The sequence below is a fragment of the Oryzias latipes genome, chromosome 5 (assembly GCF_053564925.1).
Source record: "Oryzias latipes strain Hd-rR chromosome 5, Olatipes_Hd-rR_3.1".
In the NCBI taxonomy this organism is placed as follows: domain Eukaryota; kingdom Metazoa; phylum Chordata; class Actinopteri; order Beloniformes; family Adrianichthyidae; genus Oryzias; species Oryzias latipes.
This window is the reverse complement of record NC_136241.1, coordinates 29499442-29521364: the sequence shown is the minus strand read 5'-3', so window position 1 is coordinate 29521364 and position 21923 is coordinate 29499442. Positions and strand designations below refer to the sequence as shown.

Below are 21923 nucleotides of genomic sequence, written 5' to 3'. Positions count from 1 at the left end.
TTCCTGGGCCCCTGCCAACACTGAGCTTGGTTACATAAGAAGAAGCCTGTTTTTTTTCCTGGAACTCAGCCGCGCTACTGGTGTGTGACCTTCAACGGTAATTGCCTATAAAAGTGTGGAAGAGGTGTTTACCCCGTCGTCATAGATGCACATGCATGTGTGTGCACACCTGTGGCTGTAAATGCACAGACGGGTGTTGAAGGGGGCAATTGCACAAGCTTGTTTTGCCAAGTGTGAGATAAAAAAACAAAAAAAAAAAACAGCTGTAGTTTTAACAGATGAATGGAGGCCTTCTCCTCTCGTATTTGTATCCATTTTTTTGTCCCGCCTTGCTCTTCCTTTTTGCCCCCATTAAATCATTTCCCAAAAATGCTCTCAGCAGTCCCCACTTCCACTCGCACGGACGCAAACTCACGCCCACTCTGTAGACCTGATGAAGTTGGTTGTGATTCTCTCCCTGGGTTGGGCTGGAAATTGGGTTTTGCCTTTTGGGTTGATCGAGCACAGCATGAAGGGGAAAGCAGAAGTTATGAGTCACCTGACTTTTTTCACATAAAACCAGGATTGCAGGATATAAATCAGTCTGTCAAGAGAAACGGGAATAGAAATATAGTGGGAGGTCTATTTCTGACATCCATGATTATTGGTTAGTTTGTTGCTCTTGAACTGAGTTGTGCAAGGGTCAAAGCATTCATAGGTCTTCTTAAACTTTTCGATGTTTTCACAAAGAAAGCATATTTGACCTCTTTGTCCTCCAAAAGAGTAAATGACCTCAATACAAGTATAAGATCTGTTTTTTTCTTGCGCGTTTTATCTCTACATCTGTGTGACGTAAACGTGCTTTTACTTCTTTGATCAGGCCAAAGCTCACCTTACAGGTCTGCTACAGAAAGTGGGTCATCTCAAGCGAAAATGACAGAAAGTACAGTACTTTTTTTCATTTTTTTAATCTGCTGTCAGTACATTTTATCTCCTTCACGTTTGCGTTTCTAACATGACTCAGTTTTATAGGTCATAGAAAAAAGAGACGTATTTATTTATATACTTTCAGAAGAATCGAGGTGGAGGGAACTATGTGTATGTGTGCGCGCACGCGTATTTATCTGTAGTGAAGTGTGAGGTGTAAGACACATCAGGGGTTTGCCCTGGGGAGATTCCAGTTTGGTAAAAAATTACTGTAGGCAGTGAGGATGTGGCCGCTGTGAGAGGTTACTCTGTGGTGTCTGTGGTCACGGCTGGGCTGATTGGTTATGCACGTGTGCTCTGATCAGCACACTGCTTTGTGGTCAGTTGTGGTTACAGTGAGATACTGTCTGAAGACTTGCAATCCTGTGACTGAACTTGGCCCAAACACATCCTCTGCAGCTGGATCAAATGTTTTAAGCCATCAGAAGTGAACAGTAAATTTAGATGAGAAAAAAATGTATGTTACACCACAGTGTAGAGCTAAAAGGGCTTTCAGATTGTTTCCCTGTAAAGAAGAAATTGAAAATCTTTCCTGTCGATCAACAATAAGAAAAAAAATCTAATGTTTGAGCTCAGTTTAAACCTAGAAAAACTTCAGAAATCATAGATAGAGCTAATTATGGATTGATAGTCATTTAAAGTCCCACTCCAATAATCTTTTGACCTATTTATAAAACCGTTCCCAGTGATCCTTTAATTATGGTTATGCCATTTTTATCCAAAAAAAAAAAAAAACGATCTTACTTTCATAGTTCTCCAGAGCAGCAGGAGTTTATCAGAAATTGACTAATGAGTTGTGGCGGGACCGTTGGTGCAGTGTGAGCATGCCTTCATTTCCCATCATATCCATGTTTACACGCTCTCCCTCTAGCATACAGCTTCTCATATCCCCAACCTAACATTACTGGTGCAACAAAAATGGTGGACAATATTGGAGCTATCCAGCCGTTCAGCTTTAAACCAGATGCCAGCTCAGACGAGGAAAACCAAGACGTACAAGAATCTGTTTGTCTGCAAGTGGATGCATCTGAATGGAGCAGAACAGAAAGCTTGATGGCTGCCAATTGTAGTATGTATTTAACAGCTACAAGCTATTTCAAATGCCATTTTTTCATCTGCTCCCGATTTACAACGATCTGAATGGAGAAGTACTCAGAAATGCAAATTGAAACTTTATTTTCTTTAAATGCCCCCTATCATGAGAAAACTACGGTGGCCTTGAAGTGCAAATCACAGATCAACAGATCATTCAATGCAAAGACATGTTAAAGATGACAACAACAATTAAAAAAGCAACACAAATAATAAAAAAAAACTGCATAACATTTTCAAAAAAAAAAAAAATTGCAGAACTGTGTAAAAGAAAAAAATTTTGGAAAACAAAAGTAATTTCTAGAAAACAAACTGAAATGTTAGAAATACGAAACAGAAAAGGTATGTGACGTCACTGATTGGATGATGATATCCAGTATTCATTCGTAAGAAGTAACTTTCAGTTCAAATGATGGACAAATGTCATCATTCAATCAGCGATGTCCCACACCTTTTACAGGTACATTGTTTTTGTGTTGAGTGATTTGCACTTCTAGGCTGAAAAAGGCTTCGAGAACATGTTAAAATCACCAAAAACCCGATTTTCATTGGCGTGGGTCTTGAAGCACACCAGCACAGATCAACATAAGACCAATACATCCCCTTTCACTTAAGTCAGATAGCTATTGCTGAAGGTCAGGGTTAAAACCTCTGAAAGGCATTGTGAGACAGGTTTTTATAAACTTTTCAAAAGCTGCGGAAATGGAAAGTTTTTGAGAACATGTGAGGGTAAGTGGGCTTCGTCCTTGAAAAAACGTAATTACTAAGTTTACTTAAATGCCACATACCAGAAAAATAGAACGTTCTGGAAAAAATACTCTCTAAATGTGTTTCAGCCAGCAACAACTCCTGCCCAGAATTGTGAAAACATGATCTTTCTCATGCAAGATAATGCATTGTTCTTTAGTAGGATGTTTTTTTAGCTTTTTTTCTAGCGGTGTTTTAAGTTTTGTGGAATTTAAAAGTTGATACAAATAGAACAACTTACTTCTGTAGGAAATGTGTAATTAGGTTAAAAAGCGCGTAAATCCATATCCTGGGCTTTATACCCAGGTCAATAAAAATGCTTTTGTGCTCATGTGTACTGAAATTCGGTATATCCAAAAGACGCAGTTTGGCTCAGGTGTTTTGTGTATGCAACACAGTAGCCCATTGCTGCTAAATCTGACGTATTGTTTTCATGTTTTTTGGCTTTTGACACATTTAGGCCATGAAATATTGGTTCAAATGTGGATAAACTTATAAAATAAGTGTCATTGAGTTGTAAATTAAATGCTGAGAGAGTTATTTATGTTCATATTTTGTCCCAAATCCAAATGAAACCTGACAATCATTAATAGACCTAAGTTGTCCAATGAAACCTGTAGAAGTGAAACACCAAGAAACCAAACCCAACATTTGGGCAAATTCTTTGTAGGATTTACCAAAGATAACATCTCAGAAGTTGTCATTTTCTTCCTTAGCGCCTTACCTGTCTGCACTTAGTGACTGGTATATCTGATCATGCAAATAATATTGATTTCTGTTGCCTTTTCATTCATTTAAAGTCAGACCTTTCTGTGGATCTTGTTTGAGTGGACATAAAACTTTTACTATAACTGTCCTTTATTGGCTCTAGTGTTTTGCATCATTGTGTGAATGTTTGTGTGTCTGTCATGGCTGGGTCTTCAAGTAATCTAGTAAAGTGTTATAAAAGTATATGCCATTCGGTAAATGGTAGGAAAGTTATGTAGTCAAAATTAAAAAAGCAAACTATTGAAAAATAGATACAAACACACATATATCCTCATATATGTATATACAGTATTTAAGGAATAAAATGTGTTCCCTCTTGCTCACCTTTCCTGTTTTTCTGCAGCTCTGTGGGCTTCTAGTAACAGATGGCAGCTCTAATCAGCTCTGTGTCACTGGTTTAGTGGCCTGATTTCTTTTGGAGTGATTATGTAACTCTAACCCAATCACCCTTGCTTCCCCTCCCCGCTCATGTCCCGTCCATTGTGTCCTTTTACATAAGAATAATGTGGAACCGCAGCTTTTCTTTTTTTAGTCTGATCTTTGCTCAAGGAGCACTGTACACGCCGCACAGTTCGTACCTGTGCAGCCTGGTGCTAAAATATATAAATATATTGAAAGCAAAGTCACCCAAACTCACCAAAGTCATTTTTATATATAAATATAAAAATATATAAATGGTGTAAGAAAAAAGTTGCATTCTGGTAAATTCCTTTGTCTTTGTCTGATACTGATATTGTGTGCGAACACATGAAACCATTCACAGCAGTGATGCATGGTTTCAACCTGAACTGTTGCACCAGAAATGACTTTTTACACTAAAGGCAAATGATGCTGCTTCGACCAATTATATAACTGCAAAAAGAGATCATAAAAAACTCTAGAAAGTAGTAAAATAATCTGTCTATGCAGCAACAAATTTTTAGTTTACAAGAAATCTTATTATAGGATATTGTAATCTAGAAACAAGGAGTTTCACACATTCAAAAGAGAAAAATAGGCCAAAAAGGCTTTCTGTTAGATAGAATTACTTCAAATTAAATGTTAAACAGCCCAATAATAAGTATTTTTGCTATTTCTAAGCAAATAGTTTGTATTTTTTGAATTTGCATGTACCTAATTCTAGTTTATTTTGATTACAGTGACAAAAACCTAGTCTAATACACGGAAACGACTCATTTTAGAGCGAAATATGAACAAAATGAGAATACCATCTTACTAGAGTTGGACCATCGTTATAAATCCGCATAAAATAGTAATTCTGCTTCATAAATGCATTTAAATATCTTAAGGATATTTATTTAATTGAGTTATTTTAGTTTTTTGAGTCTTAAATCATGTTTTTCTTTCGTCAAGAGTATGCAGGGACAATGGTTTTGATTGAAATAATATTGTCCGTATCTCTAGATTTTAGCTCTTTTTGGGACAAACATTTTTGGCTGTGCTGATTTTGAGAAAAGTTTGGAAAGGTGTCGAGCAAAGAGAAGTTGAAACAACCTAAAACCTGGTCACATTTGTAGACGTTTTGAAAAACAAACTAAAATCTTTGGAAATATCAAATAGTTTGCAGTGGAATTGTATAATATATTAATATGTTAGAAGATTCTTTGTCACCAATACCAGCAAACTCGTTTATTCTGTCTTTAGATTATTAAAACTTTTTCAAATTACAATCTTAAAATGTTTGCACAGAGCCCAAACATTAGATCAGCTGCTGATTTATTTTTTATGATCAGCAGAAATTATGCTTGAGCATATTTACAGGATTTGATTTTCTAACTAAAAAGGCTTGTAGCTTCTTTGTAGTAGTTGGTTAAAACCCTTTTTATGGAGTTCCACCTCTTGAGAGACGCCTTTTGATGTAGTGGTTGTGAATTAGCTGTAAAATGATTAATTTGTATCGAATCTAAGAACACTTTGTTAGGCAATTACACTTAAACCTTTATAGTAATGTGCTTTTTTAAATTTTTGATCTTGTTTGTGCACATTCATTCTCCTAAAAGCTGATAGTCCAGGTCTGTACTTAACTCGATGTAGCTGAAGCCTTTATGGAAGAAGCTGCACAGAAGATTTCAAATGAGGTAGATAAGAGAAATAAAGAGACGGCCAACATTCCTGACTACTTTGAAAGCGTGTTAACATGTGGAACGGGGGCATTCCTGAAGATAAAAACGTCTGCAGTTGAATTGGAAAGGTGCTTGGCAGTGGATGAAACACTCATCTTGGTACAGAGAATACCTTTCATTGCTAAAATTGAAAATGAAACCAAGCGTTTTGAATTGAGCCTCGGCTTTAACTGTTCATCTATGTGAGAAAGGTTACTGGCTTTAACTTTACTCACTGAACTCCACATTCAAGCTTGACAACTGTTAAATATTGTGTTTTTTCTGAAGCTTATATGCATGTTCACCACAAAGCTGTACGGTGACTGAAAATGCAAGTTTAAATCTTGTTTGTCTTTAAAGACCATTCAGAAAAATTTCTGGAAATAGGCCACAGGAAAAACTTTGCACGCATCTTAATTTCTGCTTCCGCCCTTCCAAAGTCACAGCTTTTCTAACTTTGCTGTAACCGAATGGCCGTTCTCACTGAGCAGATGTATGCATGGCATTCTGAAAAGCTAATGAAGGTTCTTAAAGTAGAACCCTGACAATGCTTTTGCTCTGCTGCATGAATATTAACTCTTTTTGTGTCAATATGTCTATGCTACTCACTGCACCCAGAAGCTGTATCAGAACCACCCTGAGAAACTTTTGGCTGACCAGAAGAGGGTAGGTACACAACACCACTTTGCTGTAAAAGTGAAATTTGTGCACAGCATGACAAAACAATTTTTTAAACTTTTATGATTATTGATTTGAAGTGTTTAAAAGCCCACTGCCATGAACATTTTATTGTTTGGTGTTTTAACATGTTCTTGTGGCATTTGTTTGATAAAGAAATTTAAGCTGAAAATTGCACTTCTGAGATTTTCTTTATTCAAATTGTTGTGAATGCGATGTCAAAAAAAATAAAATAAGGCTGTTTGAAAAAGATCTAATTTGTGATGTAGAAGATACGCTGTTTGGGCCACAAGCTCCCTGCTCCGAACTCTTAGCAACGGAGAGGCGAAGGGGGGCAGGGTTGCCACGCTCAGTCTTGCTTACAACTTTGAGGTGAATTCCTAATGAACTACTGCCGCTCTGCAGAAACTATGTCCTAGAAACCGTCGCAGGTTTTTGGATTTTGGCTAAAAATGGTCTAATTATAATTGAAAGACCAGCGAATGGGCGGCCGTGGTGCAGTGGTAGGGCGGTCGATCTCTGGTTCCTCTCAATAGCAGCTATGCTATGGTTTACTGTTCTATATACTATATTATGTTTAAGGAAATTCATTTATTTTTTCTTAACCTTGAGGGGAAAAAAACTTAGGACACATCATGTTTGTGTCAGCAGTTTATATTGCATCTTTAAAGGATAAGATAATGACAAAATTTGCAGCTGGATTCTTTACATGTACATAAACTCATCCGAACCCCTGGAGGATAACTACTTCCTGGGAGCTTACATAATTTTTCTGCTGTCGTTGAGGGACCACCCACTGTTGGCAACAATTTGCACGTAATCGCACAAACACAAAGTTACCATTCTCTTTCATTTCCTTCACTTCATCCCATGGGAGGTCTGTCAGGTAGCTGTGGGCTTCGGTTGCCATGACAACGGCAGAGTCGTGCCGCTGACTGCTTAATGTTGGATGAGTCACGGTGTGGGAGGGCGGCCCGTTGGTCTGTCTGAACGAGAATCCAGACTTTACATTGCCTCTGCATAGGGTCGCTACTGAGTTGATGGATGGACGACAGCCCTGTAGGAGGCAGATACACCAAGAATTCAAGGTTTTACTGGACAGAATTTCAGAAAACCTTTCTGAAATTTGAAAATTTGGTTGATAGCTGTGGATTGCGGGGTGTGGCCGTGATTAAAAAAAAAGAGATGGTTTCCAGAGAGTGGGGTCTTTATCGCCAAAATGAACGACATTTTGCTGATTTTTCACAAACTCCTTCCCCTTTGACACTGAAGTCACATCATTACATCCTTCCTTTTTTTGTCTCTTATAGGGTGAGGCACTGAGGCAGATTCTGGTGAGTCGTTACTATGGTAACTTCCACCAGAGTAGTGGGCGGAGGGACAGTCTGACGTCATTTGGCAACAGCCACCTCAGTCCGGTAGGACCGGGCAAAGCTCAGTCGGGTGGGTAACGTGTGACCTTTTATTAATTCACAACATTAACACACTAAAGACTGAAAAGTCCTGAACATCTTTTTTGTGATCCCAAAACGTCTCCAACAAACATTCCAGATATCCAGGTCCTAGAAATGATTATAATTGTATCAGCTGGCTGGAGTCAAACCCTTTGCTTCTGCAAGGAGAAGAGCGTATCAGTCTGCCCCCCGTGCCGGTTATCAGAGCTTCACTCTGGAGCTGTCCTTTAAGCATGCAGGGACAAAACACTCATCACAGCATGATAATGTGGCAATATTGTCACCATATGCAGTCAAAATAATGGAACGGTGCCTTCTATTTCAGTCCTTTTTTTCTGCTTGAACTCCACTTCATTCTGAAATGTCCAAATCCAAACTAGGGTTCCAGGAAACACACCTACTGTTGCAGTGTTACCTAAATTACCTGAATGTCTTGGGCTTTCTGTGGTCTCAGGTGTGACCTCATCATAACTTCTATCAGCTGAACAGACACGTGTTGTTTTGGCTTGGCTTAAAAACAAAGAAAAGCACATCAAATCCCAGTTCAGTCTCTTCCCCTTGGTCTCCAGGGAGCTGGCGCATGTCCAGACCACAGGAAGTCCACCCCTCCTCTCTGTGATAAATGTCTCGCTGTTGCTAGGAGACGGGCTGCAACTTCCTCTGAAAACAGCCTTTGCACCTGTTAGAGGAAACAGGAGCCAGGAGGAGGATTTCGGACGTAGCAGGGCCACAAAAGAGAGCAGGCAAAAGCAGTCATGCATTAAAGGGTCTGTTTTGATTTAAATTCGTATGGCATGGATTATGTCTAAATCAATAATTAATAGATAGATGATTTAACACTCAAAGTTACTCTCCTTTTTTTGTTTTTGTCGTCTTTTAGAAATATTACTACCTTTTTACTTTGCAAGTTAAGGTATCATAAAAAAAATGTAAATAAGAAAACAATGACGCTGGTGGTATTTAGGATTATTTGATAAGTAGTAAATAATATTTTATTAATATTGCATTAAGATTCCTTTTAATTTTTTCAATATTTCTTCTATTAAACCCTAAATTTAAAAGAAACACATTTAAAGTGATTTTATGTACAAATAGAACTGCTGGTAAAACTGGCAATACTATAACCACATAACTTAAACTGCAAAGGAATAAAATGATGAAGACAAGAAATAATTGGACTTTGGTTTGAACTTTATTATTTTATCTGTCTTGCCTTTCATCTAAGGCTGTAATTAATTAAATGATGTATATCATGCTATTTATTAAGCCTTTCAGGGTAAACTATATCCATATATATGAGAATATATTACCTTTAGCACACTAATTAACACATTTTTTAATGAAATATGAGTTATTTTCACAGCTTATTCTCCTATCGAAAAGTAAGATGACTCAATCTCTGAGGCTTCGCCTTTTGCTCCTTGTGGTTGCCGCCCGTTTCATGACGTTAACCCAGAGTCGGCCTCGGCCTGCGTTTCGCCGCCAAAAACAAACAACATCCAAACTATTGCAGAGATGAATGTGGATATTGTGCATGTAAAATAAAAGTGTTTTGCCAAACACCGCTATCTTCATGGAGAAAGTGTGTGTTGGTCTGGGGGCGGAGCTGAAAGTCTTCCTGGAAGGGGCTGCTCCTCACTTATCTATATCTATGTCACAATGTGAGAACCCACTTGTTTTTGTGGGTTATGGGCCTGGTACTCAGAGCCAAGGTTTTTAGAAGAATACTCAAAAATGCGTTTTTTGTGAAGAATAAACATTGTAATAACTTGAAAGCTCAAAAAAGTTGATTTTGCATTATATAGGCCCTTTAATTCCAAAACATAAATTACAAAAAGACCCTTTAATGACCTGACTCCACACTCATCTCTTCTTATTTAATGCGAAAAATTCTCAGAATTGTTTATTTTATGTAACTGTTTGAAATATATTGAAACAAAATAGATATTAAAACAGAATTTTACATATATTCCTGAAACAAATCTAATTTTTTTCTCCTTGTATTTCCTGTACGGTACAGTTTTGGGGGGTCATGGTGGTCTGAGTCGCGGCGAAATGAGCCTAACCGAAGTCCAGTGTCATCTGGACAGAGAAGGAGCTTCGGACCTTGTTATTGACCTCATCATGAACGCCACAAGTGACCGCGTTTTCCAAGAAAGCATCCTCCTGGCCATTGCTCTGCTAGAAGGTGGAAACACCACCATCCAGGTCAGTTATCCAAACATCTTTTCCTTTAAATGAAGGATTCCAATTCCAAAGCTATGATCTTTACATATTAGAATGATGTCCTCGTGAAAAGGAGAGTTCTTTAGAATAGGATTCTCCCTCATGAAGGGGGGTTTTCTTCACAAGACATTGTGCTGTATATGTGGGTCAGTGTGTCATTGTGGCTGCACTAATGCATCGCTATAATTGCTCTTCTTATCATATCTCACTTCATGTTACATTGCTAGGGGATGTTAGCCTATGTGTTTGTAGAGTTTTTGACTTACACTACAAAGAAGTAAGACTCTGTGGAGTCTTTTACACACACTCATTCTATATTTAATAATCTTCAAACAAAATCAGATTTTCTCCCGCTTGATTCAGCCCAAGTCACTCAAGCTTTTCTTGTTTATCTGTCTGTTGCTCCGACAATTGATCTCCCCGTCTCTCCATTAAGTGTGTCTGTCTGCATGTTGTTGTGTAAGCATGCAGCTTGCATAATCAGATTAGAGCGAGGGAGCCACTGGGGCAGAGATAATACTTCAGCTTCCCATGGCTGCTCCAAAGCTCCGTCACGTGATCCGTCTGCGTTACATAAGGGCTTGTGTGAATGAACAATGAGGAATGTCTCAGCCTTCAAAACATTCCAGCACCGCTCCCACGAGTTCTCTTGCCGGCCCAAACTGGGTCATGCTGGGCCCCCGGAACTGGGCCAGTGGGGAGAGGGGGTGAGGGAGGCAATGAAACACAAAGGGTATTGAGGAGAAGCAGAAGCACCTCTCAATCTAGCATTCTTGTTATTTATATTTGAAATACAAAGAAAAACTTGTGTTGCAAAGTTAGAAATGCAGCACACAGAGCTTATCTTTATGTTTTATGTCTTGAATGTTTTCCTAAATGTCTGGCAAGAAGTGAAGTCAGTGATGAAAGTCAGGGTTCACCACTGTGATCCACATCGCTTTCTGTCTTCTCTGTCTCCTTTTGACGTGGCGAGTTGAGGACCTGTTTGAAGTCAGATATGGTGTTCCTATGAAACAGTTTCAGTATTTTTACTTATGGTCTCGATTGCACAGAACTAAAGCATTTACGCGATCATTTAGTTCCTTGCACGCACTCATTCTCGTCCTTCTGTCATACGAAGCTGATTCATCCTAAATACACCATGTTCTTATAAAAAGAAATTGTAATGCAGAATAATCGAAAGTAAATATATCTCGTGACAAAAATTGAGTGGGTTTTTGAAAGTAGAAATGTGATTTTTGTTGCAGACAAGTAATCAAGGACTTTGAATAAATCTCTGTAGAATTGGGAACGAATTATAATAGTTAACATCCTCATTTCATTTAGCATGGCATCAGGGCAGATGCAATAATAAAAAGTAATCACAGCTGGATCTCATTTAGGCCACTGGTGGGTTCATGATAAGATACTGTGAATCTCCCACCCAATCATGTTAAATGTTCATTCACATTTTATTCAGGATCTGGAACCTTTGAAGGGCCTACATAATGCAAAATCTTTTTTTTTTTCTTTTAGCTTTTTTTTTTTAGATTTGAAGTATACTGTCATTCCTTTCAAAAAGAAACCTTAAAGCGGTATTTTGATCCATTCACGCATTTCTGAGCATTCCTCTAAAAACCGGCGGTCTGAGAAGCAGATCTAGTTTAATGACATGAAATGGGTAACACTCACATGGAGTGAAAGTCGGAGCGCCAGAGATCCAGTCATCTTACCTCTGGATTGGAAAATAACTCAGGAAAGGAACTAAGATTTAATTTAAAAAAAAAAGTGTTTTAAAACTATTTTAATAAATTGGAAAAGCAAAAAAAATATAAATATAAGTCAACACAGAAATCTGCTGCTTGATCATATCAGCTTGGAAAAAATGTCAGCCCAAAGTTCAAGTAACTTTGAAAGAATTCGGTCTCTCTGGTCTCCCATAGCTAACTCCGTGACTTAGGGGGTGGGGGGGGCATGGTCGTCGCTGCTCCTTGCCCTTCTGCCGTGGGCCGGGGTGGGGGTCGGGGCCTCCGGTGCCTGGCCGGGGGTGGTGGGGGCTCCGTTGGTCGGGGGGTCGGGTCCGGCGCCTGGGTGGGGCGGCCTGGGGCGCTGCGTGGTCCTCTGGGCTTGGGTGTGGGGGTGCGTGGTGGTGGTCTGGCTTGGCTTGGGGGGGTGGTCCCTTTGCCTGTGCTGGGGGGGGTTGGCGGGGGGCGCTGCTCAGGGGGGGGGGGCCCAGCGGCACTGGATGGGCTTCCCATCTACACCTGGGGCTGGGATCGGCCCTTCCCTGGCTCTGGGGCGGGACGGGGCAACCCTCTTGGGGCCCCCGGTCGCTCTGGGTGTCATCTGCTTCGGCTGCGGGGTCTGGGGGTGGGGTGGGGTGGGGGTCTTGTCAGCCCTGTCCTGTGGGGGGGCATTCTGGGGGAGGGGGGGGGCCACTATTGGTACGGGGCAGGGGGGGTTGACGGGTCGGGGTCTCCGCTGAGGCCATCTGCGGTTTCCCCGGCCGGTTGGCTGCCTCGGTCCCGTCGAGGCCTGACCAGAGCTCTTCTAGGGCCGGCGTTTGGGGGTGGGGGCCTGGGCTTGCTCCGGGGGGGGCCGGCGCTTTCTGGCTCCTCTCTCTCTGTGTGGGGGTGGTGGTGCTGGGCCTGGGGTGTCTGCGCCTCCGGGGGTGGGGCCCCGGGGCTGGGTGGGCCTGGCCCCCTTGCTGGGGGGGGGGGCGGGGGACAGCTGTTTGACCACCGGGGGACAGTCTATCATCTGTCCCCAACTTACCCCCTTCCTCATATAACCTCATAATAGGGTGAGGGGGTGGGGGGCTTAGCCTGCGATGAGCCTTGGGGGGGGGGTTTACTAGGCATTGGCCCCCCTCCTGTGGTTGCCGTATGGAGTGGGCCCCCCCTCTTTCGGTTTTATTTGCACCTTAGACATGTAGGGCCCTTGGTAGGGGGGGTGCTTGGACATCACTGCCAGCAAGCAGCGGATGTCCTCCTAGCACCCTACCCGCCAATTTTAACCGCACCTTAGACATTTAGGGCCCCTTGGTGGGGAGGGTGAGGGGACTTCACTGTGAGTAATCAGGAGATGTCCCCTTAGTGCCCTACCCGCCAATTTTAACCGCACCCCCCTTAGTACACACACCCCTCCCCCCTCAATATATACATCCCAACATAAACACACACACATGCACACACACACCCTTTCAAACACACATACACGCACACACATTTTGCAAGGAAGGTGGGACCTGGGTCCGTCTGTCCCCTGCCTCTTCCCTGGTGGGGGGTACGGGCCGCTTTGCAGCGGCGGCCGTGTCCCCGGGGTGCCGGCTTCCTGGGCCCGGCGGTGCTCTCTCCGCGCGGTGGGGGGGTTCACATTACATCTGAGCCGGGGGTGTCTGGTCCCTGGGGGGTGGGTTCTGGTCCTTGCTCCTGAGTGCTGGGCCCCGCCAAATTTCCAACTGTGGCCGAGCCTGGTCGGGCCATATTTACAACACCCCTTGTGGGCCCTCTTTTTTCCCCGGGGTTCCCCCCTCCTGGGCGGGGGCGGCGGGCCCCTGCCTCGCTCCTCCCTGGACCAACCGTGGGCCGGGCGGGTGGCTGCCTGGAGTGCGGAGCGGGTCTCCCTTGGGGGGTCCTGGCTTGTACCTGGGGTTGGGGCGGGGGGATGCCCGGAACTCCTGGGTGGTGGTCGGGTGCTCGTGTCGGGCTGTGGGCGTACTTCTCCGGTTGGGCCCTGCGTTGGGTTCTCCCGGCGCGGCGGGGGGGCTGCTCTCCTGGTTGGGCTGGGGCGGCGCTCTCTTTCCCTCCGTGCGTTCCTGGCCTCTGGCTCTGGGGGCCTTGCGGCGGCCCTGCTGGCCCTGGCCTGGGTGGCGGGCTTGTTCGCCCGGGCGGCGGTTGTTCCCTGCCGGTTCCCGTGTGGCGTTGGGGGGATTCCGGCTGCCGCTGCTGCTGCGGTGGGGGTCTTGGGGTGGGGATGGCTGGGCACTCTCCTTCCTTCTTTTCACGTTCCACCATCCATTTTAGAAGAACATAAACACTCACCTGAGCACTGGTGTTAGCTCACCTTTGCACTAACAGTTTGCATGACTGAATGACTGAAATATTTCACACTAGTTGGTTTTAAGGCATAAGTATGCGTGTGAACACTATCTGTTTTGTGTACATGTCGACAGGTGGACATTTTTGCAGCTAGCAGGTGTGTTTATAACATTTGAGTGTGTGTGTGGACAGGCTCCGCCCCTTTTTTTTTCTTTTTTTTTTTCTACATTTGAACCTTACCATAATGATTAACAACCAGTAAACTTGTTGCTTTATGCTGCTTCATGGTCTTATCCCCCTTCCCCTCCTATTATCACCCCCTACCCCCCCTCTCTCTAACGTCCCTCTCTCTTCTTCCCCGCTTTCCTTTCCGTCCGGTCCAAGACCAAAGATTTTCAGACATGATTGAAATTAATAAAGTTTGGCCTCAATTACAAAAGGGGTTTATTCAGACATACCTTTGGTTTGTCTGAAGATTAATAACCCCTCTTGTTAAAGTAAAATATGTCCAACACAAGAGGCCCTCAGCTCTCATCTGTCTGCCCAGCTGTTGGACAGGACAAGTTAAAAAAAAAAACAAAAAAAAAAGTGTTCTTTACTGTGCCAGGTAACATATCATTTACATGAATATTGTTCACTATGAAAGGCTTAAGAATAGCATGGTATAGACCCTTATGGTTTTGGAACAAGAAAGAGAACGACAACAAAGCTTGAACATGTCTTGTTTGTAAATGTGGGTGTGGATGTGATACTGCTTATTGATAATTATTAATTAAAGACCCAATCTGAAGTAAATAGTGTTTTTGGTGTTTTTAACATGTTTTTGTGGCATCAACATTAGGCTGAGAATTACATTTCTGACTATTTCTTTATGAAACTCATGAATCAGGAGCAGACAATAAAAATGCATTTTGAAAAAAGTGTATTTGTGACAGAAAATATGGTGGGCGGGCCTCAAGCTGCACGCTACGAGCTCTCAGCAAAGCGGGAGGGGGAGGGCACCAACGGTCCCACCCACAAGTCAGAGACGAATTTCTAAAGAACTACTGCAGCTCTGTAGAAACTTTGTCCTGGAAAAACGACACAGGTTTTGTTGGTTTAAAAATCGCATGATCATTATTGAAAGAGCACTGGGAACACTTTGAAAATAGATCAAGAGATCTTTTTTATTGGATTGGGTCTTTAAAGACCCAAACCAAGAAAAATTGTGTTTTTTTTCTAACATTTTCTTGTGGCATTTTTGATGATGGAAGACAAATATAAAGACAATTAAGATTAGAAGTGTTTCTTTACAGAAATCATTGTAAATCAGAAGCAGACAAAAAATGCCATATAAAAAGCTTGCTGGTAGTTGTTACATAAAATCTATATTAATCACGCCACAAACTCCCTGATCCGCTCCATTCTGCTGCATCCACTTGCAGTCAAATAGATCCATGTGCTTCTTTTTTTTCCTCATCTGGCTCCAAACTGTATTGCTGGATAGCTTCGATATCGCTCACCATTTTGGTTGCATCCGGGGTTGTGAGGGGCTGTAAGCTAGTGGGAGAGAGTGTAAACAAGGGGTTGATGGAAAATTGGGGCAGGCTCACTCCGTGCTATCAGTCTGACCCACTACTCAGATGTGAATTTCTGATGTACTGTTGCTCTGCAGAATCTATGTCCTAGAAAACAGTGTAATCATCATTAACAGACCACTGGGAAGGCTTTTACAAAAGATGATTGGAGTGGGTCTTTAAGAACTTGGAGGACTCATCAGTTTTCTTCTTTGTGCTTTTTTTTCCTTCTTAATCATAACTTGTTGCTGTTTCTTTTGTAAGACAGTGATTGGTGCATTCTGCACTTCAAAAGAAGTTGGGGTATTTGGGGGCATACTCTTTCTATTCAAGCCATGTTGGATGGAGTATCTTAGTGTGAAGGCAGCCAGATAACACCTAACCTCGCTCTGCATGTTTTACATAACAGAGAGGCTTTGCTGGGAAAGGTGCTGCACTGTCAGGTCTGCACTCCAGACCTGTCAGCCACGGACATGACGTGGAAACTGTGACATATTTGGCCCTGAACTGTTGGACAGCTGTAGTCCAGTATCACCGTAAAAACATGTTTTGTTTGACGAAGTGCAGCAATCAATGAACTCGGCTCCTCAACCTCTGCAATTTCCCATTAAAAAAAGTCACCCCCTATAGACTTTCACTCCACCCCTGTTGTTAGCGTGAATTTGTGCGTTTTTCAAATGCCGGGAATTTAAACCAATGAAAATGAAAACTCAACTGATTTAATTCATGCTGGAAAAAAAGGTTGACCTGCGAGAAAAAGGACAGTGGAAAAGTGAAGGTCTTTGCAGAGAAGAGTGGAGCAGCAGTTCCTCTCTGTTTGCATGCGGCGCTGGCTGACGTGTGAGGCGGGGTGATAGGAAAAGGCAGTGCAAGTATAAATAGCTGTTACATAACATCCCTTTGTTGATGCCAAGTCGTAGAACGGAAGGAGAGACGGGGAAGCGCTATGACCTTGTTTTTCAGTGTTGTCCGCCCCCGCCCTGCTCCTCTTCGTCTCATTCCACTCAGGGTTTGTCGCCATAGATACAGACAGGCTCTGCGTTTACCCAGCACTGTCGGGGGGCTGCTCGTCCTTCTCTTCTGCCTTCCTCTGCAACACTCTCGCCAATCGTTCTCCACTTTGACCACCACGAGCTTTCTTCACATTTTACGTCAAACCTGTCGCATCCTTCCTTTTAAGTAATATTGAAACAAAGATGACACCTTTGATAAGGTGGAGCAAGCTTTTTGAATTCATGTGCTCCAAGTGGCACCGAAACGCTGCAAACGCAGATATGTGGTAACGTGATGTTTTCACTTCTGATTCAGCGTCACAAACATTTCTGAGGAATTCATAAAATGAAAGGTTCTTTTCTCCATTTCCTTTCCGTGGTGTCCTTGCTGTGTGTGCCAGCTTCGTCTTAGTTTCAGTGACATAGTTGAGTCACTACACTTAAGTTTACTTCTTAGAAACTGGTTTAAAAAAAATCTCTGCCAGCTTGCCCTGCTTGTACTGCTGGGCAAAATTTGAATTTTCCAGTTCCTTCACCTCCAGCCAATGTCAATCAAAAATTCTGGCGTGGACCACAGTGAAACGTAACGCCAAGGATACAGATGAGACACCCCTGCCGGCCAATCTAGCCAAGTCTCCAGTCCAACTGCACACTCAGGCTGATTGCAGTATCTCCAACCTGAGATACACAAGAGCTCATGGAAAATGAGTCTGATTACATAAGAATGAAACTGGAGGTCACAGAGTTTGGGGGTAAACACTCTATTGTGGATCTTGTGTGCCATGTGGGTGTGTTCAATCAAAGTTGCATGTACTTGTGAGACAGCTGACCCAGATTTTTTAGCCATAAAAGTGTGTGTGGTGTGTTAGCATTTGCAGCCTACAGCCTGACTGTGCAAGCATTTGCTGTTTGTTCCTGTTATGTAATGGCAGCGGGTGAGCGCTCTTCTGCTTGTTTGTCCAATCGATGCATGTCATCCTGGCCTCCTGCCTCACCCTCTGCTCTCCAGCCTCCTCAACCCCTCTGCAGGTCCACAGGCCTGACCGACCGTTACCATCCCACCTCCTCAGAGCTAATCCTGTCACTTCTTTCTCCACTGTATCATCAAGTTTCTTGTTGGGCGATAGATAACCTTGCTTCGCAGGTCCTCTCATCTCCTTGTCCCTGAGGTTTTTGCAGAGTGCGTACGTGCAGGAGGCCTGCTGCTCAGCGGTGGAGCTCCAGGGTGGGGTTCTGGAGCGCAAAGTTGTATCTATGTTATGTTGACTGAACCTTGGCTGCAAAGCTATGTTGGTTGCGTGTTTTTGTAAATAATACATGGAGACTTTGGTGTGGCTGCTCATTCGCTTTGTCTCTGTTTTTAGTCGTCAGTAAAAAAAAAATGTAGCCCTAAATTTGAAAGCATGTAAACCTCCAAGTACAAAAACATCTTGATAAAGGCCGTGCACAGAGCAAATAAGGCTTGCAGTGTTTAGTTTGCCTAACACACTTGTGACTATCATTACATGCTCCCAATTGGCCAATTTTACGTCTAACCTGCAAAGCCAGAGGGTTATGTAACAAACTTTTAGAGCTGGCCTACATATTGTCCAAAATCATTTTCTCTTTTCATATCTCTCACTCTTCTTTAGCTCTTTCTCATTTTTCTCACTTTTTTGCTATCATTTCTTCCTCCTCTTTTATTTTTTTTAATTCACTCCCCACTATCTGAGTTCCTCCGTTTATGTAAGCAGGCAAGGTCACTACCTCTCCTTGTCATTTTCACCCCTTTATTGTGGCAAGACAGCTTTGGCTGGTAAAAGCCTGAAACATAGGCTGCAGCGGCTTACATAATCAAAACAACAGCCCCGTGGGATGAAGTGTGCTGTATACATTGTGCCTGGCAGGCTCTAAAGTGTCCCAATTCTGATGACCTCATTTCTTAGGCAAAACTGAGGCGTTTCAGCACCGTGTCTCGGTAAATCCTGGCTTGCTTCTCTGGAGTTATATAATCCAAAGACCCATTTTCCTTGTAATGAGAGATTACTTTTTTTCTCTGTTACTTAACTGAGAAAAGACTTTTTTCTTCTTTTTTTTTAAGATTTAACCACTGGAAATTTAATCTCAGTATCATTTTTTCAGGAATTGGCCGCTTTGTCCTCACAAATAACCAAAAAAAGCAGTAAAATAACTTTGTGCTAAAGATATTTTTTAAAGACCCACGCCCTTCATCTTTTGATTTATTGTAAAAGTATTCCCAGTGGTCTTTTAATTATGCAAGAAATGGAATTTAAAGCTCAATTCCCTTCGTATCATCATTTAAAACACAAAAAGCACAATTTTTATCGGAGTGGGTCCTTAAAAATGCTTTCAAGTAGACTGACACTAAAAAACATTTTAAAGAAAATGCAATGAAAAAGTTAAACTGGATTTTAAAGTTTTAAAGTAAAATACTTTGTACTGTTTTAACAGCTTTTATTCATACACAATTTGAACAACAGTTTTTCTTATGTGCTTTCAGCATTCCTTTTTTTGCCGCCTTACGGATGACAAGAAGTCCGAGAAGTTCTTCCGGGTTTTTTATGACCGCATGAAGTCGGCTCAGATGGAGATCAAAGCCACTGTGACAGTAAACACTAGCGACCTGGGAAACAAGAAACCGGACGAGGACGACCAGGAAAAGGAAGTTACCGTTGGAAAAAAAGGTCAGGAAATGCCTTTTTAAGGGTCAAATGCGTCAGCTTATTGTCTGACAAATTCATATTTGAGATGTATGAATCAGAGGTTAATTATGATCTTTTTATTATCATTTTAATCTTAGTGACAGAGTCAGGTGTTGCCATGACAGAGAATGCCAAAGAGCAACTGTTGGAGGCGTCATCTGCCACCAAAAAGGCCTTCAGCTCATATCGGCGTCACACTGACCCAGACGAGCACTTTCCCGCAACAGATGGCCAGCCCAGCTCTGGGGACAAGAACCAGGATGAGGGAGAGATGAGTTTTGTGATTGTTATCATGCAGCCTATTCTTCGCTTCCTCCAGCTACTCTGTGAGAATCACAATCGTGACCTGCAGGTGCGACAAAGCAAGCATCACATGCTTTTAAAGATATGTTTAAGCATGCACCACCCTTAGATCAACTGCTATGTTTTTTATTTAACTCTGTCCCTGTAGGCTGTGGAGATGACAGTTTTATCATCACAGCCTTCCTGTAGTTTTCATTTTCAGACTTTTCAGAATGTATAAAACAAAATTGAATCTATGAATTTAAAGATAATTCCTGCAACGCTGCACTTGTGAAGGCAGTTGCCCATTTTAGCAACTTTTTAGCAAAAGTTTAAACAATTTGGGAAAATATCCCAATTTCAGAATAAATTTAGGATCAATAACAGGTTTGGAAAAAGAAATCTTTGCAATCATTTTTATTTTTGCAAACCAAACGGTTATAAATAAGCTATTTTGTTACATTGGTCAATCTAAATCACAAAGCTGTAGAGTAACTTGCAGAAGATGTTAATTTCTCCCCATGCCAGTCCTTTGCCGTTCGTGTTGCTGACTTGGGTGGCTGCATCCTCTCACCCAAATTTTCCTCTGTCTTCTAGAATTTTCTACGTTGTCAAAATAAAAAGAACAACTACAACCTTGTGTGTGAGACCCTTCAGTTCCTTGACTGTATCTGTGGCAGCACCACCGGCGGCCTCGGTCTGCTGGGGCTCTACATCAACGAGAAGAATGTTGCTCTCATTAATCAAACTCTGGAGAGCCTGACCGAGTACTGCCAAGGCCCCTGCCACGAAAACCAGGTACTAAAGACACACGCGAGCAGATCCTCTTATATGCTATGACATCTTTTTTACCTGTTTGTTTTTCACTTTGCTGTTTTCCCTAGAACTGCATTGCAACTCACGAGTCCAATGGTATCGATATCATCATAGCACTGATTCTAAATGACATAAACCCGCTGGGGAAGAAACGGATGGATTTAGTTTTAGAGCTGAAGGTGGGTTTGTCTGTGAAGTTGGAGGGTCTTCTTGGTGAAAAATCAAATCAGATTCCTGTGGGATAAACACGTGTGACTTAACATTTTCGTTTTTATTTTTCTGTTTAAAGAACAACGCATCCAAGCTGCTCCTCGCCATTATGGAGAGCCGACACGACAGCGAGAATGCGGAAAGAATCCTCTACAACATGAAGCCCAAAGAGCTGGTTAGGAACTCATCATGATATCAAGCGTAGTCTGGTAAATTGAGTAGGAAAGAAGGGGAGATATATGTGTCTTTACAGGTGGAGGTGATAAAGAAGGCTTACCTTCAAGGGGAGATTGAGTTTGAAGACGCCAAGGAGGAGGATGATGACATAGATGAAGAGGAGCATGATGCTGCTTCTCCCCGAAATGTTGGACACAACATCTATATTTTAGCTCACCAGGTTGGGCTGCATGAGTACTCTCAGTTAATGGCATGCATGCTTATAATGCATGTTTTTCCGATGAGTAAACTCGTTTGTCCTCGGTTCAGCTGGCGCGTCACAATAAAGAGCTGTCCATGATGTTAAAGCCAGGAGGAGCCGGCGGAGAAGGAGATGAGGCCTTGGAGTTTTATGCCAAGCACACCGCTCAGATAGAGGTCAATATACACAACGTATATCAGAATAAATAAATGAAACGGTTTCACTTTTTACCTTTTGTGTGTCTCACGTTGAGTCCTACGAAAGAACTCTGTGGTGACGGAGTGTTTTTGTTTAGATTGTGCGTCAAGATCGCACCATGGAGGAGATCGTTTTCCCGGTGCCCAACATCTGCGAGTTCCTGACCTCGGAGTCAAAGCTGCGGGTGTACTACACCACCGAGAGGGACGAGCAGGGCAGCAAAATCAATGACTTCTTCTTGCGAGCAGAGGACCTCTTTAATGAAATGAATTGGCAGAAGAAGCTTAGAGGTAGGATTAAGACTCAAAGCTAAACTTAAAGACATATTCCAATAAAAATGGTGTCTTTTTTTGGTGGTTTTTACATGTTTGTGTAGCATTTTTCTGATGCTACACAAACTTAAAATTGCATTTCTGAGAATTTGTGTCGTGATGAATCGGGTCAGACGATTTAAACTTGGTACAATTGGGATCAAGACAGTTGAACATGCAAAGCAAGAAACAGCAGACTCCAGCGTTTTTTTAATCTGGTTTTTTTTTTCATTTTTGTTGTACCTAAGGTCTAAGTATTCCTAAAAAGGTCTTAAAATTACTTAAAATGTAACTTGTGTTTGATCTGCAACGGCGAGCCACAAGCTTCATGCTTCGTTTCATTCTATTTTATTCTATTCTAGTCTATTGTAGACAAATAGATCCAT

General features: G+C 42.2%; 1 protein-coding gene and 1 long non-coding RNA gene across 6 annotated transcripts in view; one reads left to right on the top strand and one right to left on the bottom strand.

The window, feature by feature from the left end:
• Positions 1 to 7195, bottom strand: part of LOC144992205 (uncharacterized) — a 97321-nt gene extending 90126 nt beyond the window's left edge. Inside the window, exon 1 of the long non-coding RNA XR_013656081.1 lies at positions 7180 to 7195. This is a non-coding gene — a long non-coding RNA (uncharacterized LOC144992205). The remainder of the gene's footprint in view (positions 1 to 7179) is intronic.
• itpr1b (inositol 1,4,5-trisphosphate receptor, type 1b) overlaps positions 1 to 21923 on the top strand; it is an 82503-nt gene that overhangs the window by 41609 nt on the left and 18971 nt on the right. For 3 of the 5 annotated variants that reach the window (XR_013656079.1, XM_020703473.3, XM_011475427.4), the window contains 11 exons: positions 6294 to 6341; positions 7664 to 7796; positions 9828 to 10015; positions 19101 to 19284; positions 19401 to 19654; positions 20182 to 20382; positions 20469 to 20579; positions 20690 to 20785; positions 20864 to 21007; positions 21097 to 21204; positions 21324 to 21516. Coding sequence is in view for 4 of the 5 variants with exons in the window: in XM_020703473.3 (XP_020559132.1) it covers positions 6294 to 6341; positions 7664 to 7796; positions 9828 to 10015; positions 19101 to 19284; positions 19401 to 19654; positions 20182 to 20382; positions 20469 to 20579; positions 20690 to 20785; positions 20864 to 21007; positions 21097 to 21204; positions 21324 to 21516 (1660 nt within the window). In the remaining variant the exon portion in view is untranslated. The remainder of the gene's footprint in view (positions 1 to 6293; positions 6342 to 7663; positions 7797 to 9827; positions 10016 to 19100; positions 19285 to 19400; positions 19655 to 20181; positions 20383 to 20468; positions 20580 to 20689; positions 20786 to 20863; positions 21008 to 21096; positions 21205 to 21323; positions 21517 to 21923) is intronic. The other 2 variants (XM_020703475.3, XM_020703474.3) reach the window with 1 other exon arrangement.